The 24298-nt window shown below is 53.3% G+C and overlaps 3 protein-coding genes and 1 long non-coding RNA gene across 54 annotated transcripts in view; 3 read left to right on the plus strand and 1 right to left on the minus strand.

The window, feature by feature from the left end:
* TPPP (tubulin polymerization promoting protein) overlaps positions 1-7586 on the plus strand; it is a 33346-nt gene extending 25760 nt beyond the window's left edge. Inside the window, exons 4-9 of one of the 50 annotated variants that reach the window (XM_050795231.1) lie at positions 465-4631; positions 4735-5014; positions 5112-5585; positions 5724-5788; positions 5889-5923; positions 5959-7586. In XM_050795231.1, coding sequence (XP_050651188.1) covers positions 465-659 — 195 coding nt within the window. In that variant the 3' untranslated portion in view covers positions 660-4631; positions 4735-5014; positions 5112-5585; ... (1 more) ...; positions 5889-5923; positions 5959-7586. Of the gene's footprint in view, positions 1-464; positions 4632-4734; positions 5586-5653; positions 5924-5958 lie in introns of all 50 variants that reach the window. The other 49 variants (XM_050795225.1, XM_050795223.1, XM_050795228.1 and 46 more) reach the window with 49 other exon arrangements.
* A 5427-nt stretch (positions 7587-13013) lies between these two features.
* On the plus strand, positions 13014-14147 carry LOC126957452 (uncharacterized). The gene is made up of 3 exons (XR_007726773.1): positions 13014-13261; positions 13328-14088; positions 14135-14147. It is a non-coding gene; the product is annotated as an uncharacterized LOC126957452 (long non-coding RNA).
* A 634-nt stretch (positions 14148-14781) lies between these two features.
* CEP72 (centrosomal protein 72) overlaps positions 14782-24298 on the minus strand; it is a 36205-nt gene continuing 26688 nt past the window's right edge. The window contains exons 10-12 of one of the 2 annotated variants that reach the window (XM_050795357.1): positions 21289-21415; positions 18001-18112; positions 14782-15343 (exon numbers count right to left, since the gene is read on the minus strand). In XM_050795357.1, coding sequence (XP_050651314.1) covers positions 15178-15343; positions 18001-18112; positions 21289-21415 — 405 coding nt within the window. In that variant the 3' untranslated portion in view covers positions 14782-15177. Of the gene's footprint in view, positions 15344-18000; positions 18113-20122; positions 20329-21288; positions 21416-24298 lie in introns of those variants that run through there. The other variant, XR_007726772.1, reaches the window with a different exon arrangement.
* Positions 16469-24298, plus strand: part of CCDC127 (coiled-coil domain containing 127) — a 417207-nt gene continuing 409377 nt past the window's right edge. Inside the window, exon 1 of the mRNA XM_050795359.1 lies at positions 16469-16478. The gene's annotated coding sequence lies outside the window, so the exon portion shown is untranslated. The remainder of the gene's footprint in view (positions 16479-24298) is intronic.

A 24298-nucleotide genomic window follows, 5' to 3' on the forward strand; every position in this document is an offset into this window, starting at 1 on the left:
TGGCCTGGTGTGGGGTCTGGGGAGGTGTGGTCAGAAGGGGCATGGATTGGGGGCTAGGCCCGGGGGGGAGTAGGGTGGGTCCTGGGAGGCGTGGTTGGGAGGGCGTGGCCTGGGGTAGGGTCTGGGGAGGCTTGGTCAAAAGGGGCATGGGTTGGGGGGCCATAGCCTGGAGGGTAGGGCCTGGCTGTCCTGACAGCCCCTTCCCTCTGAGGGTGCAGGTGGTGGGGTCCCCAGCTGCATAAACACCAGGTGGACCAGGGCAATTGTTAGGGTCGTGGCACCCTGCAGGCCCAAGCCTGCCCCGGGGCCACAAGAGGTAAAAATAAGAATTAAAATTAAAAGGGGCATAAATCCCAGGGTTTTTGCCCCTTGCCCACCGCCCCACCGCTGGGAGACCTGCCCAGGGCACAGCCACTTCACCTGCTGGCAACTTACCTGTCCCCTTCCTCCCGCTCCTCTTGCAGAAAGCCATCTCGTCGCCCACAGTGTCGAGGCTCACAGACACCACCAAGTTCACGGGCTCCCACAAGGAGCGCTTCGACCCCTCTGGCAAGGGCAAGGGCAAGGCTGGCCGTGTGGACCTGGTGGACGAGTCAGGCTATGTGTCTGGCTACAAGCACGCGGGCACCTATGACCAGAAGGTGCAAGGGGGCAAGTAGCCCCCGCTCCATGCCCCGCGGCACTGCCGGTGTCCCCGGAGCAGGGACTCTGTCACCTCGCACTTCATTACATTCCTGTGCTCACTCGGGCAGAACTCAGATGGGTGCCCCAGAGGGGGCTGGGGGGAGGCCAGGCCCAGGCCTCCCTCCTGCCCCTCCTCCTGCCAGATGCCCCCAGCACTCCCCTCTCAAACCAGGTTTGGGCCCCAGTTCACTGACCCTCCTTACACACCTGCGTCCTCAACCGTTTCCAAAGTGTCTCCCGGATCACACCACATTGGGCATGTGGTTTGCAGGTCAAAGGGGTGTTTTAAAGGAGCTGGCTGTCATGGCAACAGCAGGCTGTGCTGACCTCCTGACTGGCAGACACCTTCCAGGAGCCCTGAGGGTGGCAGGAGCTAATCCCAACAAGCAGGCAACTAACACGGAGTTGGCCCCACACCAGACATGGGAGGTGTCTGTGGGGCCCGAGACCTGTACTGCATGCAGTGGACACCACAGGGCCTTCCCGCTTTCCTGGGCAGAGGGCAGAGTGAGGCCACCTGGCGGGGGTGCTGGGCACCTGGCACATGTGTGGGGAAGCCGGTCACATGGACACAAGTGTGCACACATGCCTACAGGCCAGCTCTGTGCCAAGGGCAACGGCGGAAAAAGGAAAGCTATGGGGGGGCAGTGGGCGGCTTCCCGGCTGACCACAGTGGCCCGGACTGTGAGGGTGGAGTCAGCTCCCTTTGCTTTCCTGAGTAGACGCGGTGGCTGCCTGTGTTCTCAGAGCAGGTCTAGGAAGATTCGGAATGTCTGGTCCCCGTGGTGTTGCCAGGCAAGAGACACGAAGTGCTGAGACACTCCTCGCCTCACTGCGTGACAGGGCCTCTGCCCGGCCCTCCTGCTTGCCCATCCTCACTAGCTGCACCCTGCTTGCTTGCAGACCTCCCATTGCCACAGCCCAAGCGCCTTCTTCAACTCTCCCGAAATGACTCGGCCTCACCTCTCCCGGCCCCTCCCCCTGGAGAGCAGGACACCAGAGAGGACACCCAAGCCTGCAGTGTCTGTGGGGGTTTCTCTGCCAGCAGACGGCCAAGCAGAGCCCATCCAGGACCCTCCACACTGCCAGGACACACCCAGGTGGCCTGCTCTTGCCTATGCACTTGGGGAGAAGCTGGCACTCCTGCTCCCTCCTGGGGAGGCTGAAGGGTGTGGCTACCCACTGTCACAATGGCGCACTGCCACTGTCCCTTGGCACGCAAACAGCCACAGCCGCGCGTGTGACCTGCTGGGTTGTGGTTCTGGAGTCTACCTGAGGATGAGCCTGTGGCAGTCTTGGGGAAACGCTTCCAGAGCCTGTTAGCCCGTGGCTACGGTGAGGCTCTGGCCAGGGCAGGGGGCCGCCCAGGGCCAGGCTCACAGCACAGGATGGTGAGGCCCTCCCTCACTGGCACGCATGAGCGCCACCCGCCTCCCCTGACTCCCAAGAGTGTACCTGCTGCGGCCACAGCCTGTGGAAGGACTCCCCCTACCTGAGCAGAGCAGGAGCCGCAGGGCTGGAGCTCCCAGACAGCATGGTCCGCTGAAAGTTGGGGGTCTCCGAGGCCCCTCAACAGACTGCCACAGGCTCATCCCCAGGTAGACCCCAACCTGAGGATGGGGAGGACCTGGCAGGCAGCTTCTCATGGCAGGGCTGGGAAGTTCATGGTGTCTGGCAATAAAGACCAAGGAAAAATGAACCTCAGGCTTCGTGGCTCCTTTAGGATGTCACCTCACCGGCCTGGGGAAGGCGGGGGGTGCACAAGCCCAGCCCTGTGCCCCCACTGAACCTGGCTGGACCACGTGTGAAAGGCAGAACTAACGTATGGAAACATTTGAAAACAACTCTGAATGTGCAGTGTGGAATCGTCCGATTACAGACGAGCGGTCACCGGAATTGCCTGATCACAGCCCATCACAACTCCAAAGCCCTTGTGTTGAAGAGGTCGAGGACGAGCGGTCACCAGAATCACCAATCACAGACGAGCGGGTCACCGGAATCGGCCGATCACAGACAAGCGGGTCACCGGGATCGGCCGATCACAGATGAGCGGGTCACCGGGATCGGCTGATCACAGCCCATCACAATTCCAAAGCCCTTGTGTTGAACAGGCCGAGGACGAGCAGTCACCAGAATCACCAATCACAGACGAGCGGGTCGCCGGAATCGCCCGATCACAGACGAGCGGGTCGCCGGAATCGCCCGATCACAGACGAGCGGGTCGCCGGAATCGCCCGATCACAGACGAGCGGGTCGCCGGAATCGCCCGATCACAGACGAGCGGGTCGCCGGAATCGCCCGATCACAGACGAGCGGGTCGCCGGAATCGCCCGATCACAGACGAGCGGGTCGCCGGGATCGGCAGATCACAGCCCATCACAATTCCAAAGCCCTTGTGTTGAACAGGCCGAGGACGAGCGGTCACCGAACAGGGCGGCTCCCCAGGTCCCGAAGCCTGAGACCCGAAGGACTCTGGCACCCTTACACCCTCGGACTGCTGCCCTCCTCAGCCTCCCTGGCCCCAGCGCGCCTCCACCCTGGGCCGCGTCTCCTGGTCCAAGGCTGCGTTTCTCCTTCTTCTGTCCGTGGGCAGCCCGGTCCCCACAGTCACAGCCAAGTCACACAGAACGAACGTGACTCCAGAGGACCTCGCCCTGGAGCTGAGCCTGGCGCCGGGTCAGGACGGAGGGACAGGCGGGTTGGGGTCCGCAGGTCCCCACACGCGCGGCAGGCACAGCGGCTCGCCAGGCCTTGCTGCGGTCTGTGGGGATGAGGGACACTGAGGAGAGAAGCACCAGGACTCCGACTCCTGGTCACTGGGTGGCCTCAGACAAGAATGGCCTCAAGAACCAAGCGCATCGGGAGCACACCAGACACCGGCCCTGAGCACGAGAAGCGTCTCCACCCGGCCCGGGCACCACCCGACCCCGCAGGGAACAGGCCCTTTCACCGACGGGGCACTTCGTCCACGCGGCCAGCACCGACTCACCACAGCCCTTCCCAGACCTGGCTGGAGTGACCGGAGCGGCGGGGCTCATGGCTCCCATCGTGGCCCCTGGAGGTGAGCTCCTTCGCAGAAGCGGACCCTTCACTCTGAGGGAAGTCGTGGCCTGCATTCCGAACCCTAGGACGCCCCTGTGGGTTTCGTGAATGAGATCGAGGCTGCTGTGGCACCCAGCCCGTCCTAGCCTGGAGCACCGTGGGCTCCTGGAGGGAGAGGCCCCACACCCCCGCTCTCCCTCCACACTTCCAGGGTTGTGCCCACGAGTCAGAGGCACGGCCTCCCCAGTGTCCCGCCCTCCCTCAACGGCCCCCAGGCTTTCCTCAGACATGCGGGAGCCAGGAGAGCACCCTTCTCCACTCGGCTCCAAAGCGAATCTTTGAAAACACCCGCTCTGCTCCCGTTTCTGTCACCTAGCCAGGAGGGGTAGCAAAAATTAAGTCACGAGGGCATAGTGGTCACCATTGTCAGTTACAGTTTGTCTGTGGAATCTGTGATTGCATCTGTGTGCCGCCTCCAAACACAGAACATTGTTTGGACAGCAGCCCCACTGCACGTAACAGACCCGTGCATCTTCCTCAGTCAGTTTCTGAATATTGTGAATTCAGGCAGGTGTGTGTTCTCTTCTGCATGTTTTTATGCACTGCCAATCAGCTTCTACTAACCATGGTTCAACAGAAAATAAATGTGTATTTGTGAATAACAGAAACTGCACAGCCTGCAAACCAGGAGAGGGACAGGTTCTGTCGGGGGTGACACCAGGAGAGAGGGACAGGTTCTGTCGGGGGTGACCAGGAGAAAGGGACAGGTTCTGTTGGGGGTGACACCAGGAAAGGGACAGTTTCTGTCAGGGGTGACACCAGGAGAGAGGGACAGGTTCTGTCGGGGGTGACACCAGGAGAGAGGGACAGGTTCTGTTGGGGGTGACACAAGGAGATAGGGACAGGTTCTGTTGGGGGTGACACCAGGAAAGGGACAGTTTCTGTCGGGGGTGACACAAGGAGATAGGGACAGGTTCTGTCGGGGGTGACACGAGGAGATAGGGACAGGTTCTGTTGGGGGTGACACAAGGAGATAGGGACAGGTTCTGTCGGGGGTGACACCAGGAGAGAGGGACAGGTTCTGTCAGGGGTGACATCAGGAGAGAGGGACAGGTTCTGTTGGGGGTGACACAAGGAGATAGGGACAGGTTCTGTTGGGGGTGACACCAGGAGAGAGGGACAGGTTCTGTCGGGGGTGACATCAGGAGAGAGGGACAGGTTCTGTCGGGGGTGACACCAGGAGAGAGGGACAGGTTCTGTCGGGGGTGACACAAGGAGATAGGGACAGGTTCTGTTGGGGGTGACCAGGAGAAAGGGACAGGTTCTGTTGGGGGTGACACCAGGAAAGGGACAGTTTCTGTCAGGGGTGACACCAGGAGGGACAGTTTCTGTCAGGGGTGACACCAGGAGAGAGGGACAGGTTCTGTCGGGGGTGACACAAGGAGATAGGGACAGGTTCTGTTGGGGGTGACACGAGGAGATAGGGACAGGTTCTGTCGGGGGTGACACCAGGAGAGAGGGACAGGTTCTGTCAGGGGTGACATCAGGAGGGACAGGTTCTGTCGGGGATGACACCAGGAGAGAGAACAGGTTCTGTCGGGGGTGACAAGAGGAGAAAGGGACAGGTTCTGTCGGGGGTGACACCAGGAGGAGGGACAGGTTCTGTTGGGGGTGACACCAGAAGAGAGGGACAGGTTCTGTTGGGGGTGACACCAGGAGAGAGGGACAGGTTCTGTCAGGGGTGACATCAGGAGGGACAGGTTCTGTCGGGGATGACACCAGGAGAGAGAACAGGTTCTGTCAGGGGTGACATCAGGAGGGACAGGTTCTGTCGGGGATGACACCAGGAGAGAGAACAGGTTCTGTCAGGGGTGACAAGAGGAGATAGGGACAGGTTCTGTCGGGGGTGACGAGGAGAAAGGGACAGGTTCTGTTGGGGGTGACACCAGAAGAGAGGGACAGGTTCTGTTGGGGGTGACACCAGGAGAGAGGGACAGGTTCTGTCAGGGGTGACATCAGGAGGGACAGGTTCTGTCGGGGATGACACCAGGAGAGAGAACAGGTTCTGTCAGGGGTGACATCAGGAGGGACAGGTTCTGTCGGGGATGACACCAGGAGAGAGAACAGGTTCTGTCGGGGGTGACAAGAGGAGATAGGGACAGGTTCTGTCGGGGGTGACAAGAGGAGAAAGGGACAGGTTCTGTTGGGGGTGACACCAGAAGAGAGGGACAGGTTCTGTTGGGGGTGACACCAGGAGGAGGGACAGGTTCTGTTGGGGGTGACAGGAGATAAGGGGGTGACAAGAGGAGATAAGAGAGGGACAGGTTCTGTCGGGGGTGACACCAGAAGAGAGGGACAGGTTCTGTTGGGGGTGACACCAGGAGGAGGGACAGGTTCTGTTGGGGGTGACAAGAGGAGATAAGGACAGGTTCTGTCAGGGGTGACACCAGGAGAGAGGGACCGGTTCTGTCGGGGGTGACACCAGGAGAGAGGGACAGGTTCTGTCGGGGGTGACACCAGGAGAGAGGGACAGGTTCTGTTGGGAGGACAGCGCTGATCGTGTGTCAGCATCAGGAAAGGAGAAAGGCAGAGGGAGCGCATTGAGAAGACTGTTCACACCAGAGTACTTACTCATTTTTATTTACTGCTATAGGATAAGCAACCAGGTAGTGTTCATAACAGTTAGCTTTACCAAAATTAAAGTTCAAATTATATGTTTAAAATATTGTAGCAGAAGATATATGTTTATACTGGACTATTTTTACACCTTCTAATATCCTGTCCCAAGTTTGGGCACAGATGGTGGAGTTGGGCTGGCATCATGTGCTGTGGCCGCCCCACTTGCCTGTCGGTGCCGCTCCATCCCAGACCCCAGGGGTGCCAGCTCAGGGCCAACCACAGCAGCCCTGCGTGGGCGTCACCTCCTACCCCGGCCCCCGCCCTGGGCTGCTGTGGCTGCCTGCTTTTGTGAATGGTGTTTTGTTGGCACAGGGCCTGTCCTGTGTGTTCACACATGCCTGTGGCTCCTTCTGCTGTACAACTGGAGTGGGGAGGAGTTGAGATGGAGACGCCTTGGCCCTGGACACTTATCTGTCCCTCTACTGGCCCAGCTCAATCTCCTCCTTTGGGCAATCACGTGTGCACTGGCCACCCTCCCACCCCACACCACACACCATGAGGGGATGGCACAGGGGGACGATGAGGCTGGACGGTGATGTTATCAATAGGCCAGAACATCCTTCAAACACTGAACCTGCATCTTTCCTCCTCTTACTACTGAACACTTTGTGAGCTCTGGTGGTCCAGGGTGTGGCATTTGTCCCCTGGCCTGTGATGGGGAATAATGGGCACAGCGAGATGCTTGACTTCTTTCTTTTGACCTCTTAAAAAACTAAACTAAGCCAAACCACAAAGGAAATCTGCACAACTTAAGAGAAACTTGAAAGGGATCGTGTAACTACTAGTTTGTACTAAGTTTTTTTCAAGAAAGGGAAACAAATTTATATATATATATGTGCAATATATTTTTACACTGTGTGATTAACATAAGGGAGTACTGAGCGTATCACTTTATCAGTGTGACAGGTGATGTCCATGTCATGGCTGTTCTGACTCTGAAAGGCACTTCTGCCAACGTCTAAACCGCACTCACTGGGAACGTCTGTGGGGTGGGGTGGCTGTGCTGTCCCTTCTGCAGGTGAGAGGCGTGGTGTCGCCTGTTGGACTTGCTGTTGAGCCTGGCTTGCAAACCTGTAGTGAAACAGCTCATGTCTGTGTGCACATGCCCCTGTGTGTCTGCTGTCATTAACATTGTGTGTCCAGTTGGTAAAGTGACAAATAAAGGTGTTTTAAAACGTGGATTTCTCTGTTCCTCAGAGCACACATATCTGTAACAGATGGTAACAGGGGATGGGTACTGGAGGGGCCCCAGGTAGGGAGTGTGCTGAGTGCCTCCACTGGGCTGAAGCTCACAGGGCTGAGAGCCTTGTGTCCCCTTTGCCTAACGGAGCCTCTCGCTTCCTCATCTAGACAGGAGGACTGTGAAGGAGGAGCAGGCGGACCAGCCATCTGTCAGTTGTGAGTCCTGGTCTACCACTGGTGCAGCCTTGGGTGGGGTCTAATTCAAAGGGAATGGACATGATACATGAACACTGTGAACACCACCGTAGCCCCCAAAACAGGGCGACGTCATCACAGGCTGCCAACCTGAGATACTAGCCCAGTGAAACAGTTTTCCAAAATGAGGATACAATAAAGGCATTTTTAGACAATGAAAAGAGAATTTGCCAGCAGCAGATGTTAAGAGAAATTCTAAATGCAGAAAGCAAAGGTGATCTCAAATGGCATGTCTGGTTTGTGAAGAAAGTGGAGCAGACAGAATAAATAGGTCAATAACTCCAAATTAACAGTGACTATATCAATACTTTGCGAGGTTAAAATGTTCCATAAAAATACCTGGGAACCCCCACAGGTGAGCAGAACAGGAGCATGGGGAGGGACGCGCGTCTTGCGCTCAAGGAACCCCAGGGGTGGGTCAGAACACGGATTAAACGCACACATGCCGTAAGAACAGAACAGAAGCGAGTACACAGTCTCCAAATGAGCAGAGGGACATGTGGGATGACAGATCATCTAAAAGTGGCAAAAGTAGAGAGGGAAAAAATCATGGAATAGAACAAACAGCACAAAATAAGATGGCAGATTAAAACTAATTAGATGGCGGATCAATCAGATTCACTGATAAAACAAGAGAAAGAAACAGAACAGGGAAATCGATAAAATAATATTTTGTTATTTCAGCATGGCTAACGATAGATCAGATCAGAAATTGAAAAGAAAATGGAGGCAAAGGGTGTTTTTTTGAAAGAACTGAAGAGAAAGTTCAAACAACGAATATGAAGAATGGCCAAGAATGGGCTGGGTCCCCGGGAGGCAGATGCTGAGGTGGCCTTTGTATCACAAGAGGCTCACTGATGAGGAATGCCCCTGAACAGCGCAAGGGGAGGAGGCAGCGTGGCCAGGAGGCCTCAGGGAGGCTCTGGAGATGGCCTGCTAGGGAGCTCCCTGTGGTTCGCATTAGGTCCAGGCCCTGCCTGCTTGGACACCGGCTGCGGCTGCCTGGATGAGTGTGTCCTCAGCTCCAGAGCCCAGGCACAGCCTGACAGCATGGCGGCTAGAGATGGTCTCTGTCCCTACGCTCCTTGCCCCTAGATAGCAAGGTCTTGCTTGAAGGGACACAACTGTCCCTACGTCTCTGCCACAGGGACACACACAACTTCAAATGCTGAAGCCATTCAAATTATGTGTGTTATATCCCCCAAAATGGAAAATTAAGACAATATGGACCAATTCTTAGAGACACATAACATATAAAAACTAACTCCAAAAGAAATGGAAAGCCTGCTCAGCCTTGCGACTTAGGGGAAGTCACTGCCAGCGACGGTAGAAAACCCGACACCTCAGTGGCCGGACACACAAAATTTATTACTCACACGACGTCCAACTTCGGGAATAACAAGAGATCTCTTGCAACAGAAGACAAACTGGCTTCCTAATCCTGTGATGCGGCTGCCCAGGTCACTGGTAGGGAAGCTATCAACGCGACGCACCAGCTCCCACTGCTCTGGCCTTGAAATGACTCACCTCAGTCCCACGCACAGGCTGCTGCTCAGCAGTCACACGGCCCAACCCAACTCACGGATATGCAGCATAAAGGCAAGGGGGACATAAGGATGGTCTGTGTGAACAGCTCTGCCACATCCTGGAACACTGAGTTATACGGGATCAGCAGTCAAACCTCCTGACAAAGAAAGTTCCAGGCACAAGTGACTTCACCAGCAAATTCCATCAAACATCCATGGAAGAAATAATTATAATATTAAATAAATTCTCCTAGAGAACGTAGAAAGAATGCACAATGTAGCTCATTTTACAGTGGTGTAAAGACACGAATCCTGACAAGAACAGCATTACAAAGGAAAATCGTAAGTGGCTGTCACCCGTGAAGAGAGATACTAACTGCTGTATTAGAGCACGCAGCTACCCAGTGCTCAGGATGCACCAGACGCTGCCTGAGAGTTCTATTCATACTAACTCATTTTACCTTCACAACAACCCTGTGAGGAAGGCACTATTTCCCCATTCTATAGACGAGGAAATCAGGGCCCGAACACAGGTGGTAGGTGGTATAGCTGGGCCACAAAATGCTAAACAAAATATTAACAAAACAAATACAACAATATGTATGTAAAAGAAAATCCATAATTATTAAGTTGGATTTATCTCAGAAATTCAAGGTTTATTTTTTTTTTTTTTTTTTTTTTTTTTTTTTGAGACGGAGTCTCGCTTTGTCGCCCAGGCTGGAGTACAGTGGCCGGATCTCAGCTCACTGCAAGCTCCGCCTCCCGGGTTTACGCCATTCTCCTGCCTCAGCCTCCCGAGTAGCTGGGACTACAGGCGCCCACCACCTCGCCCGGCTAGTTTTTTGTATTTTTAGTAGAGACGGGGTTTCACCATATTAGCCAGGATGGTCTCGATCTCCTGACCTCGTGATCCGCCCGTCTCGGCCTCCCAAAGTGCTGGGATTACAGGCTTGAGCCACCGCGCCCGGCCAAGGTTTATTTTTAACAACAGCAAATTATGGTCATTAACCACATCAATACATTAAATGATAAAAATCATGCGGTCATCTCAATCCTTGCAGAAAAAGTGATAAAATTCATCCATTCTTGATGCGAATTATTGATAGAAGCAGCTTTAAAACAAAAAAAATCTATTACAAGTGGATAAATGGTGAGAATTTATCACCCCTTTGAATATCAGGAAGAAGACGCCGCCGCCCACTCTGTGACCACCTCTAATCAGCATTGCACTAGGGGTTCCGACCAGTGCAGAGAAGCAAAAAACAAAACAAAAATAAAAACATAAAGTAAAAATCCAGAGTAACAGGAATGGGAAAGAAACCCCATTACTCATAGAAAACATGACTGTGTGCCTAAAAATGAGAAAACAGCTACAGGCAAATGATTAAAATTACTAGATTGCTAGATACAAATTAATGCACAAAAATTGAATTTCCATGAAATGGCAACACATAAAGGAAATGAAATCCAAGCACATTTTTAAAAACAGCATCACAAAATAACAAGGACCTAGGATTAAATGTAACAAAAGACATACGAGACCACTGTGAAAAGTATGAGGCTGTATTAACACCCGCTGAAGGAGAGCTATCATTTGGAGAGACAGATACCGTATTCAGGGTTTGTAAAACCCAGTATTGCAAGTATGTCAATGATTCCAAGTTGATCTACAGGCTCAATACAATCCCAAACAAAATCCCAACTCAACCAGCTAGTTCTAAAATGTATGAAATGTAAAGGGTCAAAAACAGCCAAGACACCCTAACGTAAGATGGAAGCATGCACCCGAGAGTGTGTGGTATCGGCAGAGACAGACAAGGAGATGCAGAAACAGACACAAATCATCCTGACAAAGGAATCTTCAGCGGCCACGGCTGGGGAAACTGGGCTTATGTCTGCAACACAATGAAACTGGATCCTTAACCTTCAAAACAGGCACAGAAATCAATTCTGGGTAGAATCTATATCTAAAATCCAAAATATGCAAAACTGTAAAATCTTTTGGAAGATAACAGAGTATCCTTATGATTAAGGCAGAGTAAAGATTATTAAAAATTAGTATCCAAAATGCTTTAATCATGAAACAAAATATTGATATATTGGGCCACATTAAAGTTTAAAATTTATCTTAAAAGACACCATTAAAGTAAAAAGACAAGAAAAGCTGTTTGCAAATGTAACTCACAAAGCCCTACTATCCAGAATCATAAATAACACATGCAAATAAATGAGACAGACCATCCAATAGAAAAGTAGGGAAAATACTTGAATAGGTACTTTACAAACAGGAAATCCTGTGAAAAGGTGCTGAACAGAGAGAAGCCAATGAAACCAGGAGGTCTACCCCACACCCTCCAGAGTGAAGGTGCTAATACTTCAGGCAATGGGTGCTGAGAACATGGACCGGCAGACGTGGTCATACACAACTAGCAGTCGGGCCTGCTGGTACAACCACTTTGGAACAGCTGGGAATGTCTAGTAAGCCTGTTAAAAACGAGGTTAAGGAGTTAATGGAAACATGAAAATAATGGGATATAAAACTAATAAAAAGAATCAAATGGATTTTTTTTTTTTTGAGATGGAGTCTTGCTCTGTCATCTAGGCTGGAGTGCAGTGGTGCAATCTCGGCTCACTGCAACCTCCGCCTCCCGGGTTCAAACGATTCTCCTGCTTCAGCCCCCCAAGAATCTGGGGACTACAGGTGCACACCACCACGCCTGGCTAGTTTTCATTTTTAGCAGAGATGGAGTTTTGCCAGGTTGGCCACACTGGCCTCGAACCCCTGGCCTCAAGCGATCCTCCTGCCTCAGCCTCGCAAAGTGCTTGGATTACAGGTGTGAGCCACCCTGCCCAGCCTCAAATGGAATTTTAGAACTAAAAATATATCTAATTTCTGATGTAAAAAATTCACTATACAAGCTTAACATCAAATTAGGCAAGTGGAAGAAAAGATTAGTAAGCCTCTCAACAGGACAATAAAACCGTCAAGGAAAGGATGAGAGAACAAGGATGAAAAAGCATCGAGTTTAGTGACCCGTGAGACAGTATCACAATCTAACAGAAAGCTGCCCCCAGACAGGGGCAGGGAGGGAGGAGTGAGAGAGAGAGGGGGTCAGACAAGAAATATGAATAGTGGCTGAAACTTTGCCAAATTTGATGAAAAATATGAACTCACAGGTCCAAGAAGCTCAATGAAACCCAAACGAGGTAAGCATCTATAAGCTTAAGGTGGACTAATAGTAACATCTTCTAATACTTTTACATACATAAATTATGTGATGACAACCCCATCCCAACCCTACAGAAAGTAAATTTGGTATGACACATTTTCCTGCTGAGTTATGACCACAACTGGACAGAGGTGACACAAGAGGGCAGCCTGAAAACCAGGAAGTCCTCTTTGGGGAAGAGACAGCAGAGTCCCACCGCTGACTTCCCTAGAGGTACAATCCACACACACACACACACACACACACACACACACACACAGCTAGCATACACACAAGCACACACAGCACACACTGCGAGCGCATGCACACACAGCTAGCAGATACACACAGCTAGCACACACAGCAAGTGTGCATACACACAGCTAGCACACATACAGCAAGTGTGCACACACACAGCACATACAGCTAGCACACACGTGTGCACACACAGCACAGCTAGCACACAAAGTGTGTACACACACAGCACACACAGCTAGCACACAAAGTGCACACACACAGCTAGCACACACATAGCAAGTGCACACACAGTGTGTACACACACAGCTAGCACACAAAGTGCACACACACAGCTAGCACACACGTGTGCACACAGCACACACAGCTAGCACACACATAGCAAGTGCACACAGCACACACGTGTGCACACACAGCTAGCACACACGTGTGCACACAGCACACACAGCTAGCACACACAGCAAGTGCACACAGCACACACGTGTGCACACACAGCACAGCTAGCACAGTGTGCACACACACAGCACAGCTAGCACACACACACAAGCGTGCACACAGCACACACAGCTAGCGCACACACACACGTGTGCACACAGCTAGCACACAGATAAGGCGAATGCATGCACACACACCCGTACAAGTGCACACACGGCTGACAGAGTAACCGCACGAACACAGCTAGCACACACACACAAACCAGGTGCACACACACAGCAAGCGCACACACAGCAAGCGCGCACACACACAGCACACACACATACAGCAAGTGTGCACACACAGCACACACACAGCAAGTGTGCACACACAGCTAGCACACACACAGCAAGTGTGCACACAGCACACACACATACAAGTGTGCACACAGCACACACACAGCAAGCGTGCACACACAGCACAGCTAGCACACACAGCAAGTGTGCACACACAGCTAGCACACACACAGCGTGTGCACACACAGCACACACACATATAGCAAGTGTACACACACAGCAAGTGTGCACACACAGCACACACACAGCAAGTGTGCACACACAGCACACACACACGTGTGCACACACAGCTAGCACACACACAGCAAGTGTGCACACACAGCTAGCACACACACAGCAAGTGTGCACACACACAGCACACACACAGCAAGTGTGCACACACACAGCAAGTGTGCACACAGCACACACACACGTGTGCACACACAGCACACACGTGTGCGCACACAGCAAGCGTGCACACAGCACACACAGCTAGCACACACACGTGTGCACACACAGCACACGTGTGTGCACACAGCAAGCGTGCACACAGCACACACACAGCAAGCGTGCACACAGCACACACAGCTAGCACACACACAGCAAGTGTGCACACAGCACACACGTGTGCACACACAGCACACACACACGTGTGCACACACACAGCTAGCACACAGATAAGGCGAATGCATGCACACACACCCATACAAGCGCACACACGGCTGACACAGTAACCGCACGAACACAGAACTAGCACACACACACAAACCAAGTGCACACACACAGCAAGTGCGCACACAGCTAGCACACAGCATTTTCTTCTTAGGCCTGCTCATTCTTCCCAGTATCAGTTAAACGTCATTTAAAAAAAATGACCTTGTTTTACCAATCACAGCAAGTATGACATAAGATACGAAGTTTCCAAACTAAAAATCTAGTGTCCTATTATGATGTAATTTTCAGAACTACACTGCAAACAAAAGAGAGCGCCAGGGCTTGGGTAGATGTTTTTGCTGTGATATGTTAATATCATAAGACAGTATTTTCAAGGTTTTTTTCCCCCACATCTATAAGTGTTACTTGTGTTAAGTCTTTGAACTTAATTATTCCCGCTCACCTATCATGGTGCACAGCTTGTTCTATAAAATAACTCAATGACAAACTCAGTTACAATTTGTATACAGCCACTTAAAAAGTAACTTTTCAGAACAATGTATTGGTTTATTAAAGATTGCTTGTTACACAGAAAATTATTTTCTTTAATGATCATACATAGCTCTCTCTCACATCAGGCAGTAAAACACTGCATTTACTTCATCTCAGGATACTGGATAAAAGATTAATGGTCAGTTTGTCTCAAAATATGTCAATGTGTTTTGTCTGAAAACATGCAAAGGGCTTGGAGTAATCATATCATTTTAGGAAGTGCTTTAGAAAACCATGCTACAGGCCCTGAATACATTCCAAAACTCCTAAATAATTACAAACAGAAGAGAGAACTCTTGCCAGCCAGTACACTCAGTAAAGAAGGACCAAGGTGCAGACGATGTCGCTTTAGCAGGGAGCTTAAGGGGCGGCCCAGCTTCTCGGCAGGAGTCAGCAGGCCTGGCAGCCTCCTTGGCTGGTGCTGCTGTGTGGAAACAGGGCCATGGTCTTTTTGAGCTCCTGGTAGCTCCAGTGCATCTGCTCCACCTCGGCTCTGTGCTGCGCCCGCACCTGGCTCAGCTCCTGCAGCAGGTGTTCATTGGTGCTGACCAGGGAGCTGCAGAACGACAGCGAAGCGGCTTCTTGGCACTTCCGTCCTCTCCAGTGGTGTCGTCCTCACCTGCTGGGCCTGCCCACCTCCCTGCACGGGCACGAAGCTGCCCTGGCCCTGCACACAGACCTGTCTCTGTGGCCCCATCACCTTCTGTGTCCCACTGGCTACCGCCCACCTGCCTCCTCCCTTCCCAACCACTGCCCTGACCCCTGGGAGCAGCCTTGGAGGTGCTGCTCACACCTATGGAATGAATGAATGAGCTGAACGGGCTAATGAGTGACTGAATGGCACCTCTGCTATTCCAGCTACACCCAGTTTTATGAGAAGAGGATGATAAACTTCATGGCTAGCAAAACAATGTTCTAATTCGAGAAAGGATACAGGGACTGAAATATTTCTAATTCCCAGTCAAATATAATAATTTTGACATTGTAATAGTGTAATAGAAGAGTCCTAGTTTTTAATGCTTTTGACCATTTTTATTTTAGAAATAAAGTGCTATTGCATTTTACCAACTTTGTCATTTCCAAATTGCCCTGCTCACCCAGTCAGCGATGACTTGAGAACACTCAGGGCATTACAAGTATTAGACAAGGCAAGGCCCACTGACCTCGGCCACATTAGCCGCAGAGATGGGCACCCCCCTGACGGGACCACTGTGCAGGGTCAGGCCCTGTTTGCCTGAACACCAGAAGAGCCGCAGGCCAGGACTGGATGAAGCTAGCATGAATCCTGGGGGCAGAAGCCTGATCCCACTGTGTTTGGGAGCCGTGACCCTACCTTGTCCACGTCCAGGACAGTGCTCAAGGAGCATGACCCCCAACTCCACCCTGACCTGCCACAGACAGGCCCGCCAGGTTCCAGGGAGTGACGCGGCCCCGCCGACAACCGTGTGCACTGCACCCATGGCCGCCACAGTCCCCTGCCTTCCGCGCCGCTGCATCTCCTCTTGGCCCAGTCTTTTCAGGACCCTTCCCCTCTATAACTTAACTGTGATGGGCCCACGGGGGTCTGTGGCCTTTATCCCGGAAGGGGCAGAGCCTGGCTACACCTATGTCCAGACTGTATTCGAACCCAGGTGAGTGTGGCAGCCTCAGCCTGAGGACTGGGGGAGGGAGGAGGATTGGGAGATGGGGGGAAAGGAAGAGGGAATGGGAGGGGGAGGGGGAGGAACTGACCAGAGCAGCCTTCCCTGCTGAGGCCACAGGAACAGGGGTTCACACAACAGCACCCACAAAACCGCCCAGAGCAACCTGTGCTTGCCTCCTCCAGCAGCTCGCCTCTTCCTTTCTGCACCCAGCTTCCAACCACTTCCCAGCACACAATTCTTTAAAGATGAACTAAGATTCTGCCTTGAAGATCCCCTCACACCCAGCCCCCTTCTCCCCATCTCCCTATAGCCAGGGAGTAAAGGTGAAATCTCCATGTTTCCAACTGAACACGAACTGCAGTGAAGGGGGAAGCACAGCTGCCCAGGGGAACCAGGTTGCCCCGCCATGCCCGACCATCTCTCATATGCCTGTCTCCCCTGGTCACACTGCATGCAGGTCATATACTGCACAGTCCACAACTCACAGTCCACACTTCACATTCACAATTCAGTCATGCCTCAGTCACAACTCACAGTCATGCCTCACAGTCCACACCTCACACTCCACACCTCACATTCACAATTCAGTCACACCTCACAGCCATGCCTCAGTCACACCTCACAGTCATACCTCATGGTCTACACTTCACAGTCACACCTCACAGTCACACCTCACAGTCACACCTTACGGTCTACACTTCAGTCACACCTCACAGTCCACACCTCACAGTCACACCTCACAGTCCACACCTCACGGTCCACACCTCACAGTCACACCTCACAGTCCACACCTCACGGTCCACACCTCACAGTCACACCACACAGTCCACACCTCACGGTCCACACCTCACGGTCACACCCCACGGTCCACACCTCACGGTCCACACCTCACAGTCACACCTCACGGTCCACACCTCACGGTCACACCTCACAGTCACACCTCACGGTCCACACCTCACGGTCACACCTCACGGTCCACACCTCACGGTCCACACCTCACAGTCACACCTCACGGTCCACACCTCACGGTCACACCTCACGGTCCACACCTCACGGTCCACACCTCACAGTCCACACCTCACGGTCACACCTCAGTCACACCTCACAGTCCACACCTCACGGTCACACCTCAGTCACACCTCACAGTCACACCTCACGGTCACATCTTACAGTCCACGCCCCTCACAGTCATACCTCACACTCACACCTCACACTCAGGGTCGATACCTCACAGCCCACACCCCACGGTCACATACCTCACAGTCCCATCTCACAGTCCATGCCTCACAGTCACACCTCATGGTCAGAACTCACATCCACATCTCACAGTCACACCTCATGGGTCACACTTCATGATCCATGCCTCACACATCCAACAGCAGGAAGGGCCTCAGTTTTCAGAGAGGAAAGTTTATGGAAGTTTCAAATCAGCAGTGGGTCCTGGATATCATCGGCCAAGACTCAGGAGCTGCTCCTCTGTGCCTTCTGGGTGTGACCCAGTCCGGCCCCACCGTCCCTGTGCCTGGGCCTTCTCCCCTCCGGGGCCCACCCAAGCCTCATGGGCAGGCACCTGTGGCTCTCCTGCAGCATCTGCGTGAGCTCCTGGATCTTGTCGTAGTGCTCCAGGTGCTGCTTCAGTTCCACAATCTCACCACACAGCCTCTTCACACTTGTCTGAAGTCCTGAAAGAGAAAGAAATAAAAAGTACCATTATTTAGTAAAACTCATTCATGCATTTTGAAAATGAATTCTACATTTAAACTAGATCTTGGTTACCAGAAAAAGAATATAGCTGGAAAAGATCAGTTTTAACGAGACTCAAAGACAGGGCAAGCATGAATGCCACGGCCCCACCCTGTGCTGTTTCTACCCTGGGCCCTCCCCAGGCTGAAGCTGTGTGGTCTGCCCTCCACAGGCCCCCACGGAGCCACATCCCTGTGTGAGGGCAGGGAGAGGCAGCACTGGCTGGCAGCCCCTCCACTGGCCTGTCTGCTGGTTTCTCCTCCACCAGGAAGCACACTCTACCCCTGAAGGGAGGGCCTGTGGGTTTCGGGAAAAGCACTAAGCAGCCCACAGTGGCACAGGTCTCCCAAGTGCCCTCTGACTCTGCATCCATCAGTGACTGAAAATGTGGCTGGTTTCCATCTACTAATTCCCGCCTGCTTCTGGATTTCCAGCGCAAGAGGAAAAGAGAGATACTATTTAGTGGCTCCCCAGATCCAAACATGGGATACAAATAAACCCACACGTAGACACACTCTTGCAAAACCACACATGACAGAGGCAGTGAGAGAGCCGGGGGGGGAAGGTGGTGGGCAAAGGTGATGGTGACACCGATGGCAGGCTCTTCTCACCCACGAGGCAGCAGTGCCGCAGCAGCATCCACAGTGTAAAGGCCACGCCACGTGGAGTCTATGTCCACAGACATGTTCACAGAGGGCAGGAATGAAGGAAACGCAGGGTGGCAGAGTTTCGGGACCTTCCAGTCCCCATGGTGGTCAAATCAAGAGTCCTTAGATGGCAAAACCAGAACCCCAAGGACAACACTACAGCATCCCAGGGACAAGGAAGCCTTGGGACCCCAAACACAAGAGGCTGGGACAAACCCCCAACGGCCACAAGTCACACATCACGTCCACTTCTGCGGGGGTGAGGCAGCCATCAGCAGGGGGTGGCCGTGGCCATCAGCTCTGAGAACGGGACAGCCCCCAAGTGCCCTTGCCCTCTTGGGAAACCCAGTGGGCCAACCAGGAAACCACAGCCCTGCCCCTCCCATGAGGGTGAAGCCAGGGGCCCCCGTGCAGTCTGGAAAAGCTGAGGCAGCCCTGCGATCCCCCAGAGCTGACCTGCCTGGTCCCTTCTACAACAGAGCCTGCACCAAGAGGAACAGCTGGTGTGGGGTCAGGGTCAAGGTCAACCAGGACGACGGCATCAGAGAAGGGTGGAGGAGAGAACAGGGCCTGAGAATCCCCAAAAGGAGACTGCCCTATCCTTGATCCATGAGGTCAGAAAAGGTGCCCTGACCCTGCCTCCTTGAAATTCAGAAGCATAATTTTCATGTAAAAAGAAGCAGAAAGTACTGAAGCCAAATCCCAGTTTCTGTAAGGCAAAAGGTCAGGGCACAAGAACAGCCCTACCACAGTGAAAGCCACACCCCCAGAATGGACCCACACCAGAACCACTGTTTCAAAATAAGCTGAAGACAAAAAGAAAATGACAGAAGAAACGAAAAACAACGTAAGTCACAATCAGAAATGTCAGAAAAGAGAGGTCTGAACTCGGGGAAGAATTAGCAATAAAATAAAAAATTCACACGGCAAGTGAAGTTGCTAAGAAGGAGTGTAAGGGAAAGTCCAGCAAGTCCTCGCTTCGTGCTGATGGTTCCGGAAACGGCCACAAAGCAAAGCAACCACCGTAGAACGAAGCCGAATTCACCATCCACACAGGCTGCCGACGGGAGCAAGAGTGACGCTCCCACAGCAATTTCTAGTCACAAGAACGTCACCAAACCGCCAAAGACCAAAACACCTCCAATAGTAAACATTAAAATAAATGGAAGCAATGCATACATTTAAGACCGAGTAATAGACAAGTTAGATCATAATTTACTGCTGCAGCCCATCCCAGCGGCTCAGGGCATGAAGCGGGGACCAGCCCTGATCAGACGTCATCGCACGGCGGGCGGCTCGTACCTGCGCTCACTCGGGACGGGACGGGTCAGACACGCCAACGCCCTGGTGTGCACGGCTTCGGGGCATGGGAGGACACCAGCGCCCCCAGAGAAACCACGGAGCCGGGAGAGCAAGCCACACACACAGTTCTCCCGGGCAGAGAACCGATTGTTTTTTCTCATCACCTTTCCGACGAAATGATGTTGAATGAACAGTTATTCAAGGACCTGTTGTAAACATAACAATGTCTTAAAGAAACAGAAGATAGAAAAGCAAAATTTGTAAATAAAAAAGAAGACTCTAAGGAACTCTTGCCACTCAATAAAACCACCCAATAAAAACCAACAGGCGAAAGATGTGAGGAGATGCTGCCCTAGAGGACAGAGCGGCCACAGGCCTCATCTGCAGCTGCCTCCCTGCCACAAAGGCCACGGCTGGTTGGGACAGACACCATGAGGCCCACGCGCCCTGAAACAGTTACTACCTGGACTTTAAGAAAAAGCCTGTGAGCCCCTGAGAGGTTAGACCAGGAAAAGATGCTCCACTGGTCATTCTCAGGGAAGTATGAGTTAAAACTTCCAAGAAACTCCATGCCACACCGAGAAGGTTACCATGGACAGCAAACTCCATCGGCACTTCCTTATTTAAAATCCAGGTATCTGAACTTGAAATACTGAAAACACTTTTGTAAAAATAGCAAAACAGAACAAAAAAAGTGAAGAGAGGGAAATGAGAAAGATCTGGATCTGGATGAAACAGTGACCACAGCAGGCCTGCTCGGGAGAAACACGGGTTCACCAGAAATGCAACCCGAATCTGTAACGCTGAGACGCTGGGCAACAGGCTCATTCACCGATTCGACGGCAGCATAACCGTGGGAGGACACCAGACAGGAGCAGCGAATCCCACAGTGACCAGGCCGCTCCAGCAGCTGCAGCCCTGACACCCTGTGCTGAGGGGAGGACGGCCGGGCAGGGGGAGGACAGAGGTGGCCTTGCCTCCCACATCCACGCCAGGACTGCCCCAGACACGCGTGTGTGCCATAAACTCTGGCCGAGGCAGCCTCCATGCCAGCCAGCAAGGCAGGGACTCGGCTCCCCACTTACCAACTGCGTCTGCTGCTGCTTGCCTTCCTCGTTACCTAGGCACATTTGAACGCTTACAGTTTATAAAATGACCAAACTTACCAGCAATCTGTAAATTTAACGTGGCTGCAGTGTCTGCACTCTTCACTTCCTTTTTCATACTCAACAAAAGCGATTTTAAGCTACTGTTCTCTTCCAAAGATTTATCTAAATGTTGTCTTAAATCATCCTGGGGACACAGAAAATACACTTAAAATGCACAAGTCAAATTCAGTAAAATGTGTATAGAAAATAAAACTGAAACCTTCTGTGAATCCCCAGAGGGTTCCTTCTGCATACTTGGAGTCACGATGTGAAAGGCAATAATTCGGTTTCATGGCACATCTCCCTGCCCCCAGCCCGCCTGCCCAGCCCTGCAGCACCCTCAGGGGAGGGGGTGAGTGAGCAGAGGGATGGAAAGGAGCGCCCCAGCCCCGTGAAAGCCCCACTCCTGAGTCTCCCTGAAGCATGTGCTCCAGCAGGACCCGCAGGCCTGATGCTGGGCAGGGCAGCGGGTGGTGGCTGGGGGAGCCCTGCCTCTCCCAGGACGCCCTCACGGACACTGTAGGTCCCAGGCCTTGGTGCCAGTGTAAGGCACAGGTGGCCCTGCAGGAACCCCCTTTTGTTCTGGCTCCTTTCACATCCTCAAAGTATGGAGAAGACCCAGAGCACAGGACGAGCTGTCATCAAGGAGGGGAAAGGGCCATGCCTGTAGCCACACGGCAGCCTCTGGGTGCCTGGTGAGGTGTGAGCCATCCAAGCTGGCCCCAGGGTGCCTGGTGAGGTGTGAGCCATCCAAGCTGCCAGCAGCTGCGTCCAGGGTCCCCAGGGATCCAGGCTCACCAGGCTGCTGCTCTCTCAGGCACCAGCAGGCACATCCTGGGGCTGGGGGTGCTGAGCAGACCCCAACTCACTGCCACCAGGGGAGGGAGCGCCTGAGTCTGTACAGCAGAAGCCTCGTGCTGGGGGTGTCTCCACTTTGTCCTCCACTCAGGAGCCCACCCGCCGACAGCCCCCTCAGCACGCACGCGCCCGCCAGGCCCCCAATGCCCATGGTGAAAGCTGATCACTGGGTCTGAGACCATCCCCCTCAGGCTTATCCTGGCCAGTTCTTCATTTCACGGCTTCTGCCAAGGTGTCTGCTGCAGTGGTGCCAACCAGCACGACCTGCCCTCCACGCGGTGCTTTGGGTCGTCCAGAAAGCTCCTGGCAGCGTCACGTCTCATGGTTTTGCCTCCCAAGGACGCAGTGAGCTCTTAAGGCAGGGCTGTGAGCTCCCAGCTCTTTTTCATTAGTTTCTTTGAGGCAAAGTCTTGCTCTGTCGTCCAATCTGGAGGTCAGTGGAGCAATCACAGCTCACTGCAGCCCCCAACTCCTGAGCCTCCTGCCTCTACCTCCCAAAACAGCTGGGATGACAGGAGCGTGCCAGTACGCCTAGCTAATTAATTTTTACTTTTTGGAGTCTAGGCCACAGCAGGCGCAGGGAACAGAGGACTGACTCCACCCAGGCTGGGCGCAGCCCATCTGCCTCGGAGGCCGTGCCAGGCACAGCAGCTGGGAGTGGGGCCACCTTTGCCTCAGGACACTGGACTGCAGCTTCCGAAGGAAGCACGTTCGAGGTTGATGCGACCGAGGGATGAGCGTCCTCACGTGGCAGAGTAAACTTGGGTACTTCTGGAGTGACAGATGTGCGCCTCCCTGGAAGGCAGCGCCCACCAGCCTGCCTGGCTGCTCCCTCTGCGGGGTTCCTGACTGTACTGACTGCTCCTTACCCATGGGGCCTGGGGCTGCCAGATCCTTCCGATCACTCGTCCTGACAGGGAACCGAGGCTGCTCTGTCCTGTGGCCCAGGGCTGCCCCAAGGGACAGGGTTGGGCAAACTGCAGAGGGCGAAAAAGCAGGCGTCCACAGCAGCCACAGCTGCACGTGACTCTCACCCCTGGTGACACTGGCGCTCAGCACACCTTCGGGCTCCACCTGTCGGCTCCGTCTGGTCTCAGGCTCAGAAGGGCAAGGGGTGTGCCCGGCTGCGTCCCACAGAAAAGACATCACCGGTGATGGCGCCCAGCTCACTTTCCAGACAGCAGGCCAACGTGTGTTAGTACAAAGGCTTCCAGACCGGGGGCCACGTGTGTTTAAATACAGAAGCTTCCAGAGAAGGGGCCACATGTTCTTAAATCCAGAGGCTTCCAGACGGGGGTCACGTGTTAAACAGGCTTCCAGACGGGGGGCCACGTGTTAAACAGAGGCTTCCAGACGGGGGCCACGTGTGTTTAAACAGAGGCTTCCAGACGGGGGCCACATGTGTTTAAACAGAGGCTTCCAGACGGGGGCCACGTGTGTTTAGAGGCTTCCAGACAGGGGCCACGTGTGTTTAAATAGAGGCTTCCAGACGGGGCCACGTGTGTCTAAACAGAGGCTTCCAGACCGGGGGCCACATGTGTTTAAATAGAAGCTTCCAGAGAAGGGGCCACATGTTCTTAAATCCAGAGGCTTCCAGACGGGGGCCACGTGTGTCTAAACAGAGGCTTCCAGACGGGGGCCACGTGTGTCTAAACAGAGGCTTCCAGACGGGGGCCACGTGTGTTTAAACAGAGGCTTCCAGACGGGGGCCACGTGTGTTTAAACAGAGGCTTCCAGACGGGGGCCACGTGTGTTTAAATGCAGAGGCTTCTGGATGGGGGGACGGGGACCCACGTGTGTTGAAATACAGAGGCTTCCAGACCCGGCCGGGGGCAAGGGTGGGCGGGGCATGTGCGTTTAATCAGAGACTGCCTGTGTTGTTTTGTCATCTGTACTTTTTCTTCTCTAAAGAGGAAGCGCTGTGTGGGATCTCTCAGATGTAGGTTCCCATGAAACAGATAGTATGTACTTGTCAGATAAATTCAGAGGCAGTTTTCAAAGCCGTCCCGGGCCGACTTCACTCCCATTTTACAGAGGCTAACAAGGCCCCTCTGGGTGTGCACCTCCTCACACGGCTCTGCCCTCATACCAGGACTCCCGGAGGGCGGCTTCTGTCTGGGTGTGGCTCTCTGACCACCAGCTCCCTGTCCTGAGGACGCCAGCAGCCCAT

The sequence above is a fragment of the Macaca thibetana genome, chromosome 6, assembly GCF_024542745.1.
Source record: "Macaca thibetana thibetana isolate TM-01 chromosome 6, ASM2454274v1, whole genome shotgun sequence".
NCBI lineage: Eukaryota > Metazoa > Chordata > Mammalia > Primates > Cercopithecidae > Macaca > Macaca thibetana.